The sequence below is a fragment of the Talpa occidentalis genome, unplaced genomic scaffold (assembly GCF_014898055.3).
Source record: "Talpa occidentalis isolate TD23 unplaced genomic scaffold, MPIMG_talOcc4v2.1 talOcc4.2, whole genome shotgun sequence".
Lineage (NCBI taxonomy): Eukaryota > Metazoa > Chordata > Mammalia > Eulipotyphla > Talpidae > Talpa > Talpa occidentalis.
The window spans coordinates 117,066,177-117,085,110 of record NW_023602073.1 but is presented as its reverse complement, the minus strand read 5'-3'; the positions used below and the strand labels follow the sequence as shown (position 1 = coordinate 117,085,110).

The 18,934-nt window shown below is 40.3% G+C and overlaps 1 protein-coding gene across 1 annotated transcript in view; it reads right to left on the bottom strand.

Annotated features, from left to right (window-relative positions):
* NUS1 (NUS1 dehydrodolichyl diphosphate synthase subunit) overlaps nucleotides 1–17,962 on the bottom strand; it is a 28,785-nt gene extending 10,823 nt beyond the window's left edge. The window contains exons 1-3 of the mRNA XM_037520302.2: nucleotides 17,369–17,962; nucleotides 1,552–1,677; nucleotides 489–638 (exon numbers count right to left, since the gene is read on the bottom strand). Coding sequence (XP_037376199.1) covers nucleotides 489–638; nucleotides 1,552–1,677; nucleotides 17,369–17,783 — 691 coding nt within the window. The 5' untranslated portion in view covers nucleotides 17,784–17,962. The remainder of the gene's footprint in view (nucleotides 1–488; nucleotides 639–1,551; nucleotides 1,678–17,368) is intronic.
* Nucleotides 17,963–18,934: the final 972 nt, after the last annotated feature.

Genomic DNA, 18,934 nt, shown 5'->3' with positions numbered 1-18,934 from the left:
TTAGAGGGAACTGATCAACAGTTCAAGCCGCCCACAAATTGCAACTGGCCTCTGAAGAAGGAGTAATTTTGTGTGACTGAGCCCTTAAACCTAACTCTAACTCCAGATGCTTAATATCTGAGTCGAACTGTTGGCTATCTAGCTGTTGTCTGGAGAATTAAGAATTCACTTTCGTAAAGGAAAACATCCCAGAACAAGGAAGGCTGATGAGAAGATACCTTATTTTCAAAATAATCCATCACGCCCCACAAAAGCCCTCTCCAACCATTCTGTCCTTTATCAGTAAATTCTCATGCAAATGGCTTGACTACAAGAAGTCTCACTATCTCAAAATCATTTCATATGTGGGTCTTTAAATTTTAGAAAAATTACAAGTAAAACAACAACAAAACCAAACTTTATACTATGAAAAAACCTAGATATTCTCCTCCATACTGTATCCTTGTGGGATAAAACTAAGAAGATAATATACATATACATAGACTTACTAAGTAAACTGTCTAACATATCTACATCCAAATCTGTGGATCTCTTTTGCTGCTGGGCTACTAACTGGCAAAAGTCCTGAGCAGCTCTCACAATATCTGCTTTTCCATCTTCAGGGGACAATACCTTCACAGCCGACTGGCAATTTAAAACTGGAAGAAAAACAAATATATTTATTAAAAAAAACACTCTGTCCTGGGTAGTTTTCAAAATCAGTTTCAAGAAGTACTAAATTCAGACCAAAATAAAGGTACAGTTCCTATATTAAATAAGAATAATTTAGGCCCTTCAAATTCAGTACCAAAACATAGTTATTCCCCTCAGAAAGGACCCACACACATGTGTATACATTTATATTCTGTCCTCTTTTCAGAGTTCTCAGAGACCTTACATATGTGAATAAATGCTCTAGAAAATAGGAACTTTTATTATAGGCTATCTTATAATTTTTACTAGTCTAAAATGCCACCTACAATCATAGTACAGTGAGCAAAAACAAGCGAGAAGACAAAAATGAAGATTGTAGGGGAAAAAAATGTTTCAATGGGATATGCATCCATCTATAGTTCCCCTTATCAAAATGATACTATGGAGTTATTTTACACTGATAGCATTTTAGGTAATTGACAGCAATGTTAAATTCTTACTTATAGACATGCAAATTACTTCTTGACAGATAGAGGTTCAATTATCTTCCATCTAACCCCACAGAAAAACCAGTTTTGCTGCTATTTACATATTCATTTCAATTACTTCTGGCCTATATATAAATTGTACTCGTTCTTTGGATACACTTTTGAACCCATTATAAAATCTGCTTAGCTCCTAGTTGTTTATGAATTGAATAAAATGTTCAACATGTCCATTTTTTAATATCTATGAGACATGATTTTATCTTTTTCTGAAAATTATCTTTTAATAAGATGGAGAAAGAAAGCCCAAATCTGATGATTAAAGATGGTGACAATAAAGACTAACAGGCAGAAATGAATAAAGGAGTGGCAGAATTTGCCTTGAAACACAAACACATCTGCATATATTATTCAATTTTATTCTCATGCTTACCTTGATCATCTTTGTCATTACTATTTGCAAACTCTGGTGAGTATTTGGAACAATCTAAGCCCAGAAGTTCCTGCTGCTGTTTTAAAATTTCATCCATCAATCTGGAATTATTTCTTTTGAAAATACCTTAAAAAGAAAAAAGAGCAAGTAAATGCCAACTAGATTAATTTATCCTTTTCAATAACTAATGGATGCTTGTTATGAAAACAACACTGGATCCAAAAATGAACAAACTGTAAATAAGGCAGCAAGGACTAATCCTAACCTGGAATCTAAAAGAAAAACACAACAAAATTCCATTAATACAATAGTCTGGTTTCATGCTAGTAAGAACAGGGTGTCTACATGATGCATAAAAATTTAGACCTAGAAAAAAATGTAAAAGGTCATTTACTTGAAACCCTTAACAGATAGCGATAGTGAGACCCAACATTCTCAAAGTGTAACAGGGTGGTCCCCAGGAAAGGGGGAGGTTCCCTGCCCCTCCCAAGGGAGGGTGGAGCTGAGCAGGAAGAGGAGAAGCTGGAGAAGAGACTGAGGAAGGAAGGAAGCAGGATGGAGCCAGGAGACCTGGAGGAGGCACATGGAGCCTAGAGACACGTGAAGAAACTGCGCTTGTCTTTTGGTCGTGGACTGGGTGACACAGATGTGGGTGAGACCCGTGGGGAGGTGACAATGGCAGCTTTTATCTTGATGTTGATTTTGCTCTTTTTCTTTCGGGCTTGTCCAGTTGTTTGTGACCCTTTTCTGTGGGTCCCCACTGGAAGATGCTTTAGACTTGTGGCAGGCTTTGGGGCCTTGTTCTGGGCCAATCCCATTTGGATGGACTTTTACCCACGAGGGGACGGGTAACTTTGGGTGCTTTATTTAGAAACTAGATTTTTTGCCTTACCTGTATTGTTTCTTAGTTTTATTAAAGTTCCTTTTTATTAAAGTTTCCTATGTTTTGTGTTGATGCGGCGGATGACAGAACCCATTTAGAATAGGCAGGTTTGTGGGGCTTGGGCTGCCCCTTTCCCTGTCCTATAACAAATTTGGCGACCACGAAGACTTCCTCAAGAATGTAATCTGTAGTACAAACACATCCTCCTGACTCCCGGTTACTATGTACATTCAATATTATTGTCTCCACTTGATTAGCTTTTTAATGGTAAGAGGAATTAATACAGTGTAAAAAGTAGGAAAATACAAAAATAACAAAACTGAAATTTACCAAATTCAAACAAAGCAAGGAAACACACTATAAAAAAACTTTTTAATTCTTGCCAAGCATAGAAAAGTTAAAACTTTACTACTCGCATATCACTGGGAAAGATGACAGAACTGTGTGACATATATTTAATATGAAACTGATGTCATTTTTGGAATCTGTGGGTTTGGAGTGCAGGGTCCTTGGGTTCACTCTGGGAAAGGTTTCACTAGAGCTCCCTTTTCAGCGACACATGGTGTGTTTCCCCGGTGAGTTTCTCCATGAGACAGAGACGGTAATTAATTCAAAGGGCAGGTTTATTAGGAAAAGGGACAAGAGAGTATAAGACACTTGTATACACACAAGGGGCAGAAAGGGCTGCCTTGAAAGGGGCAGGTTTGCTGAGAGAGGCCTGCATGGCTGCAGGCGGGTGGCCTTGAGGAGAGCTGCCTCTGCTGAGGGAGGTCAGTGAGGAGAAGCCCCAGCCTGGTACAGGTCAAGGGGAGGCAGGAAGCTGCTGCCCTGCAGAGAGAGCTGGTGAAAAGAAGCACCTGCATAGTAACAAGTGGGCAGACGGAGTGCTGCCCCGAGCCTGGGCAGAGACTGCACTGACAGAGTCGTCTCCTATTTGGGAGGGGCTCATTCCTGGTGAGCCTTTGGGTTAGTTGCTGATTGTGGGTAAATATGTAGAATCTGAAAGGGAATAGAGATTCCACAGTGGGCTCAATCTCCATTATCTTCACCCTCAGGCCTGTGCTCCACTTCCTTCAACAGGCTGATCCTGCTTGGGTCTTATGCCTGCGATAAGGCACTGGCACCTAAGGGTCCCGACCTCTACAGCTGGGTTAATGTCATGTTATTTTCCTCTAACCTCACCTCCTTGTGTGAGTCAGGTTCTGGTCTTGGGGCACCTCTTTTCCAGTCTTTCTGTTCTTGCCTCCATCAAAACTAACAGAGCTCTAACAAAACAAGTGACAAGTGGCTCATTTTGGAGAGGCAGCTTTTTAGTGGCCACTGCCTTTATAACCTTATCAAATGATCCTAACTCGAGATTCCCAGTCAGATCTGACTTTAAAGCAGCTCAAGGATTGACAGGAGAGAACATAAAAATATACATGAAATAACAAAGAGTCAGCATGTGCTGTATACAACTGCCAGCTGGACAGTACATGTGCAATAGTAGTCCAAAGATAAAAACGCAGACTCCTTTGGTAGGGGAAAGCTTTGTAATCCCAGAAAGTTAACAAGAAGAAAATTAAGAGGATATTCAGTTGGGGGGAAATGTGTACGAAAAAGCACTGAACACTCAAAAGGCAGAAAAATAATGCTTGTGCAAAGGATCTGAAAAAAGGGATATGGGGACGGGCCTAATTTTTACTTCATTTGTCTACCAAACAAACAGGTAACCAATGATTCCCAAGCAATGTGGAAATGTATAAAAATGTATATACTTAAGAAAATTAACTTGTGAAGCCAGAAGACTACTGCAGTAATCCAGGCATGGTTTGATGAAGCGATGGAAAAGGATTCACTACAAAGGAAGAACTGAAAATAAAGAGAATGACTTCAGTAGAGGTGAACAGAGAAAATTCCGTGGCTTTTGGAATTCCAAATTTTGGCTTTTGGAATACCAAAATTCTTGGTAACAAAAAAGAAAAAAAAAAAAGATAACTTTTAAGTGGGGAAACTCTGCAGAGAACTAGTTTTCAGGTTTAGTTTTAAACAACAAATGATAGAATGTTTAGGTGGGGGTATTGTGAAAATGCCTAAAAGACATGAGGGGAAGACCACTCAGGTGCTATCAGCACCAGGTGGGTAGGGATCTTGTCTGTTTTGCTCATCACTGACTAGCACAGAGCCTAGCACAGAACAGATACTCAAACAATAAGCCAGAAATTGGTTGAGAGACTGGAAAGGTCTTTTTAGGGTAAGTGACATTTCAACTGGTCCATAAAGAATAAGATATGCACTTGGGAGTCACCATGCTTCATGAGAAAGCCAAACAAGCAAGAAATGACAAATAACATCTTCAAAGGTAAGGAAGGATAAATGGAGAAAAGCAGAGGGCTGAGGAGGTGGTTCCTTATTAAAGTCCACAATCCTGATACTGTAAATTTGGAGATAGAAAAGTGAACATTGTGTAGCATCCATACCCAGAGCAAAATTAAACAACAACAAAAAAAATTCCCAAATAAAAACACAAATTTTAAAGAGAGGCGATTAAATATCAAGAGCTGTGTGAATAACAATGTTTAGAAAAGTAATACCTGCATAGCCATACAAATGTGTAGGATATAACAACCATTACCTCAAGTCAATCATAAAATTCACATGACAAAAAATACAAAAGCAGGTACAACCAAACAACATACAAATACGAGTTTATAAATATTAGACCATTTCACATCACACTGATCCTTTCCTATATTGAAGTCGTGTTTCAGTTTTTACCAATTCACTCATCTTCACCTTCGCTTCCAGATTAAAACTGGAAAGCTTTTCAGGAATGCTTGCTCTTTCCAAGGCAATGGATGGCATTCTTTATCATCGAAATGGTTGCTACCTTTTCTCAATCTCTAGCCTTGCCTTCTCAATCTTTCTGAAGTGTTACCATAAAAGATCATATGGCTTCCTTCTCAAAATTCTATCCTTATCCCAGGTTGTGTGAATGTCCCAATTTACTCCTTGAATGACTCCCTTCTCAACTGGCACTAAAACCTTCTCTACCCCTAGGCTGGTATTATTCCCCAGAGCTCCTATCTCAGTTCTCTCTCTCTCTGTCCATGGGCTCCTCCTCCTGTGATCTAATCATTCGCAGGATTTTAAAACCATCTGGGGTCAGGACAAGGGTTAGATGAATAAGGCAAAATTTACAAAGGGAGTCACACACATCTTAATTAAGATAAATAAGAATTTAGTATCTTTAACAAATTAATGCAAAAACATCCAAAATGAACAAAACAAAAATTTTAATGCAAACAATCAGCTTTTAGTTCCTAACAATTCCAGTTCATTCAAACATCTAATTCTACCTAGAAGTTCTACAAGCATCTAAAACTTGGTAGCTTATCTTTTAAAGTTAGCACTAATACTTCTATTACAACAAGTTTGGGGTTTTTTTTGAATGGAGTAGTATTAAAAATGTAGAACTTGTATGTACTTAGGCACAAGACCTGGAAGACAACAAGCACTATGAGAACAGTAAATGTGTAAGAGATGGTGAGGAAATATGTGATTTTAAATCAAAACTGCTGTAAAGCTGTTTGTATAAATTAAAAAAAAAAAAATCCCTTCTTGTCCTATTTCTAATAGAACCTGCCCAATCACCTAGGCACATCTTTACCTAACAATATCACTACCTCACCTCTCATACATAGTGCTATTAATATGCTAAATCAATATACTTTCTACAGCAAGGTTTCCTGTATACAGCTCCTTTTGTCCACTGTCCCCAGAGTTTCAAGTAACAGTCTACTTTATAGTATCACAACCATCTTCTAATGGGTATTCCTGCCCTGCTAGCTAGCATGTTATCACTACATTGATAACCAGATTAATCTTCTTTGCGTACACCTTCAATCCTGGCACATTCCAACTTTGTATGTCTTCAATGGCTCCCAAAATGCTTAATATATCAAGAACAAACTGCTCAGAAGAGCATTAACATGCTATGCTTCCACACTTCGTGGGTGGAAATAATTTATGGAAAAAAATGTATCTTCCCATTTCTGTAGAACCCTCTATCCTCAGCAAAACAGAACTGCCTTATGTTCCCTGCAAAACACAATGACTCCAATCATCCTCCTTTATGTTACATCCCCACCCCCACCTGTAAAGTTCTAATTCTTCAAATGAAGTGTCACCCTAAAGAAGTCCTTCCCCAACCTGATGCGCCTCATTTCTCCTCACACTCACCTTTACCCTCTCCAAATGCATCCCCTTTGTTCAAACTCCGTCATAAACAAACTTTCTACTTTCTCTTACAGAAAGAGCTTAACTACTCTACTGAACTAGGATCTCACTTGTGCCTCTTTCCCCCTAAAATCACCTTGCACATTGTTGGAGTTCAATGTTTATTTAGTAAACTGAACTATCAGTGCACAAAGTGCCACCTAAAAACAAAACCTAAAGGGACATGTCACTGAATGGAATTTTCAAAGTTTCCAGGAAACTCTCACAAAAGCAGATGCTTCCTTATTGCACAGAGGCAGAAATTCTATTAAAAAGGAAGACTACTACTGGGAGTCAGCATTACAGAGAGTCTTTTATAAAAAGAAGACTTTCATAAAATTATTTAAACAGGACCTTTGTCTTAGCTGATCTGAATGAAGAGATTAAAATCGGAGAAGTGCTAAATGCGTAGATAAAACAGATTATCACCAAGATGACTCTTGATACCTCCTAACAGGACCTCCATTGTAATCTGATTACACTACAAGACAGTACTTATTCATAAGCAGTATTATCAGCTTACAATTTTTTTCAGGATCCAAAGTGTACACACACACATGCACACACGTACTTCAAATGACACGTAAGTAATGCAATTTGAGTGCCTTTGAATGAGACAGGTCAATCCTCAAGAATAACATCTCATGATACTTGACAGATATCCATACTTATGAAATTTTTTATATATCTTAATTCATTTGGTTTGCCTTCACAGAATCTAAAGTTAGAATGATGTAATAAAAAGGAAAGAAATTTTTGGGCCTCCCCTGGTGGCACAGCGGTTGAGCGCTGGGCTGCAAAGCTGCCTGCAGCCTCTGCAGCGCAGGTTCGATCCCCGCAGGCAAGGGTCCCACATGGTGCGCAGACCTCTCCTGCCGTGCCTGCTGTTCCCATCAGCAGTGCACTTCGTTCCTTCTGCCTGTTCTGCTCCCGGCTCTGGCTCTGGTGAATTCTCTCACCCTCCCACGCTTCTGACTGTACCCAGTGCTTGTATAAATAAATAAATCTTTAAAAAAAATAATAAATTTTCACAAGTCATTTATGTAAAAGAAGCAGATACATTTATTCAAAAATAACTGATCTAAGGGAAATTGTGCAAATAAATTTTTTAGAAAACTGTACTTCACAGAACTACATATTTAGTAGTGCACTACAAGAATCCCATCCTTTTACAGATGATGAAATATGCCCACAAAGTTTAAATAAATATCCTTAGTCAAGAGTCGTAAGATTCTGGCTTAAGATTAGTTCACCACCAAATACAGAGTTCACAACTATTTCTAATGCTGATCAACAATGTTACAACCACTTTACTATTAAAATTTGAATTTAATAGAGTTCAGTTCAAAAAGTTGAACTTCATTAAATAAAAACCGCCATTTTTTTCACAAATGAGCAGCATCTTTTAAAAAAACTAGAATTCTTTTTAAAAACACTTTTAGAAAGGTCCACAGGACTAACGGTTATTTGCATTCCTCAAGAATGAATTGGGAGTCAAAAGTCCCTACAATAATAATTTTAAAAATATTACATTGTATATTATGTTGCTCTACATCTCCCTCTCATGTACTCTCAATTTCCCAGGAAGAAACTACAGGGAAAGACATATAAAAAATATATATGAAAATCAGTCATTTTTGAAAACACATACATGCACACAAGCAAGAAAATCTACAATTTCCTTTAAAAATATAAAATCCTATGGTAAAAAATTTGCACCTCAAAGACTAATGTTTTTTGGTATTTCCTAATAAACATTAGCTATGCATTTTGGATGTTATATGGAAACTACCCTTTTCCCCCAGGAAACAACTGTTTTAAATTCTAGTACAAAAAATTGTATGAGATGCTCAAAGTTTAAACAATAAGAATGTCCTCTCCCCCTCATTCTACCAAACTGAACATCCTCTAACCTACCCATTATAACACTATTTCCAGTTTGTAATATTGTCTAGTCTTTGTCTATATGCATGTGTAATTCTGATGGCATATGTGATCATGCGACTTTATATCCTGTTTTTTTCCACTTTGATATCATGAATCCTTCCTTGATTTCATGAGTGCTTTAACAACTGCATTATTTAACCAAAAGGGTCTAGTGATCTTGCTCCGTTCTTGAAATATAAAAAGCAGTATTTCTGCAGCAGAGATCATAACTACTATTAGATATTGCATATTCTCACAGCATATAAATTTTCAGGAAAAGAAAAACACTAACATAATAATTAAGTAGAAGGAGAGGCATCACGAGGCCATAGATATAGGCAAAGGTCATATCATGAAAGTGTCTATGAGCCCTCAGAATGAGTTCTGAAAACATTTCAGAAACAATGAGAAGCAGATTAAAGGTTTTATTCAAAGATGAATGATATTACCAAAAAAGATCACTTTGCTAGTGGGTGAAGTACAGATTATACAGGATAGAATAGAAATGAAAAGCAATTAGGCTACAGCAATAATCCAGGTAAAAGGTAGTAATTCAAACTTGGGTGGCTGCATGGAGAACCAAAAGAAGTGGCAAATTTGGATATAGTCAAGAAGTAAGCCAAGAAGGCCTGTTGACAGATTTACGGGTGGTACATGATATAAGGAAAAATTCATACATGACATCTAAGTTTTTATCTTCAACAACTGGTTGGAAGATAGTATATTTTCTGAGATGGGAGAAACAGGGAGAAAGAGAGAGAGCGAGAGAGGGAGAGAGAGAGAGAGAGAGAATGTGAGAGAGAGGGGGGCTTGGCAGAGGAGGAAATTCAAGAGTATTGTTTTGAACATGTTAAGCATTTTAAGATGCCTAGTAAAAGTGGAGTTATTAGATAAGGAGTTGAATACAGGAAAATGGAATTATGTGAGAGATTAGGATGAGTGATGCAAATATGTGTGTGAGCATATAAACATTAAAAGGCACAGATTGAAGAAATCATCTGGGACAGTGATCAGCAAACTACTGTTATTTTGGAACACTGCCACACCCATGCTATTTTTTACTGCATTGGCAGAGTTGAATAGTTGTGACATGGACCATACCCTACTAAATCTAAAATATTTACTAGCCCTTCAAGAACACTGGGATAGATATGCAAATTAAGTCAGAAGTAGACAATCACCAAATGGCTTTACTGGTCAGGTGGAATATAGAGGGGAAAATGTGATCAAACAAAACAAAACCAAAATTAAATCCTTGACACCTGACTGCAAAACTGAGGCAACCAGAAGGGCAGAGTGGTGGAGTGGGAGTGGGGAAGAGCAGGTGGGCCCAATGTAGCATGGAGGACTACATGGTGGTGGACAAGGTGTGAAAACATGCATTTGAAAAGGTCTCAACCTGTAAGCCCTAAAACAAATACAATGCTGTAAATCGACTTTACCCCAAAACTTAAAAAACTTAAAAAAAAAAAGAACAAATTTGCTGACCCCGATCCAGGAGACAGAGTGAGCAACAGAAAGACAACGACATACATACAGCACAAAACTCTAAAACACCCCAAAGCTTAGAAGTGGAACATACAGGAAGCCAGACATAAGGCTCAGAAGCAATATAGTAAGAAATCCCAAGCATGTGTGGTGTCATAGAAGTTGAGAGAGAAAATATTTCAGAGTGGCATTAAGGTATTCCCAACCCACCTCTTAGATCGTGGCTGATAATTGAACACAGGTTTCAACTGCACAGGTACAGTTATACTTAAATTTATTTTTTCTATTCATAAGTTCCGCACTCACATGACACACAAACAATGTAACAGGAAATGAAATATTCATATGTGGATTTTCAAGTGAGGAGGAGTGAGCACCCCTAACATCTTCATTGTTCAGGGTCAGTGCCCTTAACTCCTAAGTTGTTCAAGGGTCAACTATATATACTATATATAGGTACCTTACTGGAGTCCTTTAAAATTTTTACTGTATTAGATAAAGGGGCCTCCCCGGTGGCGCAGCAGTTGAGCGCTGGGTTGCGAAGCTGCCCGCAGCCTCTGCAGCGCCGGCTCGATCCCCGGCTGCTCCCCAGCCACCAGAGGAGGGTCCCACATGGCGTGCAGACCTCTCCTGCTGCCCGCTGCTCCCTCAGCAGTGTACTTCGGTCCTTCTGCCTGTTCTGCTCCCCGCTCTGGCTCTGGTGAATTCTCTCACCCTCCCGTTTTTCTGACTGTACCCAGTGCATGTATAAACAAAACAAACAAACAAATAAATAAATAAAACATGCCTCTATTTAAAAAAAAGAATTAAAATTTTTACTGTATTAGATAAAATGACATTTTAGAAATATTTATAGGTTTTAATATTTACTTTACTCTTAAACTCACATGTATACAATTAGCTGGTAATAAAGCCAACACATACATACATTTTTTTCAAATTAAAGGAACCAAATAACCAGGATTTTAATTAATACTTAATTTTAATTAAGTATTCATTCAGTCAGTAAATCTTATCTGTATCCCTTAAAATACTGCTTTTAAAAAAATTTATGTGACACAGGTAATCTTTTAAGATAATCTTTTAAGATACACATTTTTGTATCTTTTTTGAAATATGAAATTAGAATTTTTACTCTAATTATTCCTTCCCTTCTAAAGAAAAGTTTTTAAAGAAATATCTTAACTGCAAGTGTTTATTAGAAAAAGGGAGAAAGTAAGATAAACACTGAAACAATCTCTTGTAGTTCTAAAGCATCTCAAAAATACAGAATTAAAGTATTCTGTTTATAAATAAATGCCCACCTTCAAAATGGCCTACACTTTCTTGTTAAAACAGACACCTAAGTAAGTTACCTAGCAGTTACCCTCATTTGATTACTCTAATAACACAATTATAATGCTATTAGAGGTAATCTTCAGAGAAGAAAACATATACTTACGAGGTAATTATTTAAAATGAAAAAAATGTACCATTAAAATTTTACATGACTTAAGTAGTCATAACAAAATAAATCCTGTAATCTATTAAACAATTTTATTTCAAGAGAGAGCCCTAGGACACTTCACAGAACAACAATTACAATGGCATTAGTATGTTGTAGCAAGGAAACAGGGCATGTGTCTTGGTGGTCCAGGATACATAATGGGATGAGAACTGTATTTGAAATTCCAGCTCTTTAGCAGGAGAGATGTATAAAATGAACAAGTCACATAAGCTTTCTCTGTCTCTGGTTGCATGTTTTAAAACTTTAAACATTTTAAAATTGAGAATATCTTTTTTTTTTTAATTTTTTTTATAGAGGCATGTTTTTATTTATTTGTTTGTTTGTTTGTTTGTTTATACATGCACTGGGTACAGTCAGAAGCGCAGGAGGGTGAGAGAATTCACCAGAGCCAGAGCGGGGAGCAGAGCAGGCAGAAGGACTGAAGTACATTGCTGAGGGGAGCAGCGGGCGGCAGGAGAGGTCTGCGCGCCATGTGGGACCCTCCTCATGTGGGACCCTCCTCCAGTGGCCGGGGAGCAGCCGGGGATCGAACCGGCGCCGCAGAGGCAGTGGGCAGCTTCGCAACCCAGCGCTCAACCGCTGTGCCACCGGGGAGGCCCTAAAATTGAGAATATCTTCACACACTCTGCTGACCTGACCAAAAAATAGCTAAATACAGAGCAGGAGCTCCACACAGGTTAGCAGTTTAAGAGAGTAGTATGTGTCCTATGACTCATAGAATGAATGTTTGTAGTAGAGGTATGAAGAAAATTCTTTTTCCCTTTAAATATCTTTTACAAAAATTCTTTCTATCACTACTTACCTGTAGATAAGTACTGCTGTACGAGGACTTTCACATAATCCCAACATAATCAGAAATAGTACTAAAGTGACTGTGTTGTGGTCACTTTCTCTTACAAGTGGAAGTCAGTATAACATAATGGTTACGTACAAAAGCTTTGAAATAAAATCTGGTTCAAATTCTAGATCTGCTTCTTACTAGATAAGGATTCTTGACTTTCTAAGCCTGGTTCCTGATTTGTAAAACTGCTAAGGATTTAATGCACTTCTTTGCATAGTGGCTGGTACACACTACAAAATCAACAATTATTGCTATTAAGTAAAAGTTTATTTTCATAGTATTATGGTTAAACAGAATAAAACTCAGTGAATGAGATCTTTTCAAAAGAATAAAAACAGAATAAAGCTTTTTTCAAAGACAGAGCAAAACTGGGGCTAGATCAGTCTAGTGTAGCTACCAAAAAGGCAATAGTCACAAGGTATATACAAAGATCAGTAACAGCCTTCTGATAGGTAGTCAGCCCTCTGGCAGAAAAAAAGAGAAGAGGGAGTGCTTTAACCAGAGGATGCTAAGATAAATGTAAAATTCTGTACAGAAGTGAGCTGAACAAATGTGAAGACTATGAGTAGGATGTTCCTTTACATGAGGGGATGGAAGTATTCTAATTCATATAGTTTGTTATAACAAAATGTAATCACATTATATTTAGATTTTCAACACTTCCTGAAACTCTTTCAACATAAGAATACTTAATGATAACATATTTCCAATAGCATCTGTGTCAGTGTGCCAAGTGAGTAAACTAGGGCAAACTATGTTCATCTCCCTCCATTACTGTAAGCCTTCTGGCTATTCATGTTGGGAAACAAATTGCAATTCAGTATTATTCTTATCTACAGGAAATGCAGCCTTCTTTCAATTCAGAGAACACATACTGACTAACCATTACACGCATTAACACTAAGCTACCCACTGGAGGAGAAGCAAAAATAAGAGTAAGTATCATCTGCAGGGCCTCCCTGGTGGCGGAGGGGTTAAAGTCTCAGCACCATCAAGCTATCTCCAGCCACTGTAGGATGAGTTCCATCCCTGGCCAGGGAGCTGACCCAGTTCTTGTATGCATGAAATAAATAAATCTTTAAAAAACAAAACAAAACTGGGGTGTAGGTCAGAAGTGCGGGGGTTGAGAGGATTCACCAGAGAAAGTGGGGAGCAGAACAGGCAGATATACTGAAATACAATGCTGAGGGGAGCAGCAGGAGAGACAGGAGAGGTCTGTTGCACCATGTGGGTTGCTCCCTGGCTAGCTGGGGATCAAACTCATGCTGCAGTGGCTGGCGACAGCTTGATAGCGCCATCTTTAATTCCAGGGAAGACCAACTACACCTCAGTTCTTGTATGCATAAATAAATAAAATAAATCTTTTAAAAAAAAAAGTAAATAGCATCTGCAGAGTTTAAAATCTAGTAAGAAAATTGAGGCACATATGATTACTTTATAAAATAAAGAACAAGTACATTTAGAGATGTACCAAGTTCTGAGGAGCTTCAAAGATAGATCAAGATTAGGAATTGAGGGCCTCCCTGCTGGTGCAACGGGTTAAGCTCAGCACTATGAAGCTATCCACAGCTTCTGCAGCGTGAGTTCAATCTCCCGGCTGGCCAGGGAGCTACCCACATTGCACAGCAGACCTCTCCTGCCTCACCCGCTGTTCCCCTCAGCAGTGTGTTTCTGCACCCAGTTCTTGTATGCATAAATAAATCTTTAAAAAAAAAGATTAGGAATTGAATAGTCAAGAGAGACTTTATAAGAGGTGACAGGATGAATTTACAAGGATCAATGAATGATAGCCTTCTGATAAGCAGAGCTTGTGCCAGGAAAAGAAGCCACTCCAGGAGGAGAGAATATTGAGTAACCTGAATGTCGATGCAGCAAAAGGTATATAAAACAGAGAGAAATGTGCTGGGCAGACCTACTAAAATTTTGGGTGAGAAATCTCTAGCCAAAAACCATTTCATAAGAACATATTACAGATTTACAACTATGGAAACAACACTAGAAAGAGGAATACAAAAGATTTCTATTGTCTTGCTACTAACTAGCCACATAGAAGGCAATGCCTTATTCCAGAGCACTTCGGTTTACAGTAAGAAATACTAAGATTTCACCCAGATTATCCGCACTCATGAAAACAAACAGGAAGGTTGAATATTTGATGTAATCCAAGTAGCACAGCACCCAGACTTGTGTTAGGGTCACACTTCAGTGTGCAGAATATTACAGAGATGGCTTTTCTCTCCTTAAATAAAATCTCTGCTGCTCATTTAACATTAACACACTAACTTAATTTTTAGTAGATATCCCTAACTTGAAATATCTTAACTCCAAAGAGATACCATTTCCTGTACTCCTTTGTATCCTGGTGCTTTATAATACAGTTGGTACTAGTAGCATTATTAAGTATATCAACATATCAATAGGACTTTTTAAAAATAAATAAATGTCTCTATATAAACAGGCTAAAATAAGTTTTCTTGGGAAAACTTAAGAATCTACACCCCCCGAAATGAACACTTTTCCTCACATAGCCACATGGCTTGCTGCCTCACTTCTTTCAGATCCGTACTTATTCAAAAGTGAATGAGATTTTCTGTGGTTACCCTATTTTAAATGCACCCCCTCTACCACCAATAACTTTTCACATTCCTATTTCCCTCCCCTGCTTTATTTTTCCTCATTTCACTTATCATCTAATATACCACATATTTTATTCAATTCTAGTACTTATCATATTTCCACTAAAATATAAATTCAGTAAGCACAGAGATTTTTGTCTATCTTACTCACTGCTGAACCCCCATGCTAGGAACAGTGCCTGGTACTTAACAAATGTCCACTGTCACCTATTTAAATGAATCAACCAATCAATCAAAACAAAGAAAGAGTAACTCAAAAGTTTCTTAATTCAAACAGTCATCTCTTAAAAATTGACACTTCTTATATAGTAGTACATAGTGTCCTAAATTCATTCACCAAAAACTCCTTTTGGTTATCAGTCAACATTTGGTTAGCTTGACTTCCTTTTCATTAACAATCTCTTTTTTTTTTCCCCAGTGAACATAATACAGGATACTTCTGAATCACATCAGCAATTCAGTAACAGGAATTGCCGGAACAAGGAAGTGTGGCAATACTATAATCTGTGCTAGCAGGCAGAGTCACCAAGTTAAACTGCTCATTACATGTTTTCACTTTACCAAAAGGTAAAGGTTCTTGCTTTAAAAAGTGTTTCACTTACAAGTCAATTCACCATGTTGCTTAAAGACTTTAATTTCCATTTCTGCTCACTTAATTTTTCCCCCAGACAGTATTTCTGTGGCATTGGTTTAAGCAAAGATTAAACCACCTAACAAGTCACGCCACCTAACAAGTCTTGTGATTTCTATCTACTGGCCTTCTGAGTTATTTGGCAATTTCCATAAAATGTTGGACACTGAGTATTTTAAACTTTACCCTACAGGGTAAACCATCATTTGATAGGACAGGCCACTGAGTCACCATATTCCTCACAGGATGCAAGGAAGGTGATAGGTTAATCAAAGGTCACTCTAATACCCTGTGAAAGTTACTGTCCAACCTCCACCCACCTTTTCTGGCAAAACCAGCATTCAAATCTACCTATTTGACAAAGACTCAAAGGTGGAAATCAAGTTGTAGTTTCTGTGGGACACACCAGTAATTTAAGTTACAGAACAGAAGATAAAACATAAGCTATCTTCAGCAATACTCCTAAATCACTTTTTAAAAAAGATTTATTTATTTATGCACTCAAGAACTGGGGTACAGGCCAGATGTGTGGGGGGTGAGAGGATTCATCAGAGACAGAGTGGGGAGGAGAACAGGCAGACTGACTGAAATACACTGCTGAGGGGAGCAGCAGGAGAGACAGGAGGGCTCTGCTGCACCTAGTGGGTTGTTCCCAGGCCAGTGGCTGGGGATAACTTCACAGCGCTGTGTTTAACCCCTTGCGCCACTGGGGAGGCCCCCAATACTCCCAAATCACTTATCACATCTTTATTTCTAGGGAAATTGCAATGCTTTCAGGATTTGCTTGAAACCCAAACCTGACATTTTAGAGTCTTCTCAATCTTATCTCCTCATTCTTCAGTCTTGGGTTTAAATCCCATCTCCTCTGCAGTAGCTTCTAAAGTTGTTCCACGGAGAATTTCTCACCCCTTTTCTCATAGTAATTACTTACCCCCAATACTTATTATTAAAATATCATTTATGTGACTGTCTATTCACCACAAGCCTGAGAGTCCACGAAATTAAATGTAACATTCCAACAGGCACAGTAATTTAGGTTTGTAGCCACCCCATTAGGTACTGAATTTTATTCCTTCAATAACAGGACGATTATTGTGCCACGCACTGTACGTGGTCACCGAGGATCAAGGATCGCACACCTTCCCAGATCTCCTGTGCCAGAAGATGGCCATTTTCCCGTCGGTCTGTCCAGCCTCATATTCTTTTCATAAGCCCAGTTCATATATTACCTGGTCTCAGCCACAGAAATCCTTCACAACCTGACTGCGAGTTAAGAACACGCCCTGAACTTCACTCTCTGAAGAAACACTATAAAAGCACACACTGATTAAAATTTCAGCCTCCCTTCACGACTTTGGCAAATCAAGTTTGATGAGGCAAATCAAACACGGTATACAGACACCATCTACCTTGCGGAGGCACTGTAAAGAATAAGAGCTACTTTCCAGATGTACAGCAAGTGACTGACTCGAACTCTGGGTCTTCGTACGTGTTCAATAAACCTTATTCCTTCCTCGAAAGCGTCAGCACAGCAATTGGCAATTAAGGGCAGCGGGACAGGGCAACTGGCCGAGCCAGGGCGGCAGCAGGGCCAGGCGCCACCGGTACACCTGAGGGATGTGCGGTCCCCGACCCGCCAGAGCCTCACCTTGGTGGTCGTAGACGCTAATGTAAGAGATGCCCACGGCCATACACCACACCACGAGGCTCGCAATGTCCGAGAAGCTGGGCTCCTGCTCCTCCTCGGTGACCACCAGGCCCATGTGCACAGGCAGCTTCTCCAGGGAACGGCCGTCCGCGCGCCAGCGCAGCCGGGGGTGGGCGGCGGCCGGGCCGGGTCTCCCCCGCGGGTGCCGGTGGTGACGGCGGTTCTTGCCGACGGCCGGGGGCTTGCGGAGCGTGAAGCCGAGCGGCGCTAGGACCGCGGCGGTGGCTGCGCGGCAGCAGCGCCGCCAGATCCAGTTCCAGGTGCCGAACCGAACGCGGAGCCAGGAGGTGAGCGTGCGGTGCAGGCAGAGCAGAGCGTGCAGCACCCGCCACACCAGCTCGTACAGCCCCGTCATACTCTCGCGGCGCCCAGGCGCCCTCCTCCTTCTCCCTCCCACACCCGCGGCGCGACGGCTTTTTATCCGGCCCTGCGGCCGGCGCGGGCCATCGCTCCGCTTTCTCCCGCCCCCCACGCCCGAACCCCTTTCTTCTGCCAACACCTCACCTCGCCCCCGCCGCCATCTTCCTCCTACCTCGGCAGCCCCGCCCCCGCTAGTACATGGACAGTTCTGATTGGCCGACGTGGAACTCTGACGCGACTTCTGGGTCCGAGGATGTGGCCTAGGCCGGCGCGGAGAGGGGCGAAGTAGGCGGGCTGAAGCTCGAGCGCGCCCCCTAGGCGTCTGGAGGGTGAGGGAGCGGGCGAGGAAGCCCGACCCCGGGACGACCCCGGGGCGTCCCCAGGGGTCCTCAGAGTCTCGATCTGAGTGGATTGGAAATTACAAATGCCACAAGGAACCTGGGAGTAGGAAGTAGTAGTAGCAGTGGGAAGTAGCTCTCAGCAAGTGTTAATGCTGGGGATCAGCCAAGGTCATCAAAAGGAAATGTCTGCAGACGCGGGAGTGTGACCGGTTAAAGAGGTTCTGCTGCTGTTCTGTGGGCAAACCTTCTAGATGAGGCTTATGCTGCCCTGCGTGGGAGTGGGGCTCTTCAGTGTATTCCTGAAACACAGTTCTGACCACACCGGCCCCTCTAAATGGAATCCTTATTGCCTGTACCCCCATCCCTGAGTATATAAAAGAGAGATGCCCTCGCATGGCAGTCCCTCCCTTCAGACTTCATTCAGCAAGTGATTGCTCACCACCAGCACGGCTGACCCCAGTTACCACCGCTATTTGATGGAAACTGCCAGTCCCCTCACACAGACTAACATTCCAGCCAGTCTGCACTCCAAAGTTGTCCTCCTGGTCAGTTGTGTATTTCCCTGCTGCCAGTCCACCATTTTTGACCCTTTTGCTCAAGCTCTTACCTTCACCCGAATTCCTCTTTCCTAAGTAGCTATTGCCCCAACCCCCGCCGATTTCTCAAGACTCATCCTCCACGCCATGTTCTCTATTCATTTCCTCCTGGCTCCCTGTGAAGTTACAGACACTATAGCAGTTGCAACTTTCATATCTGTGAGGGTTCATGCATATAATATCATTGCATTGCATACATAATTATGATA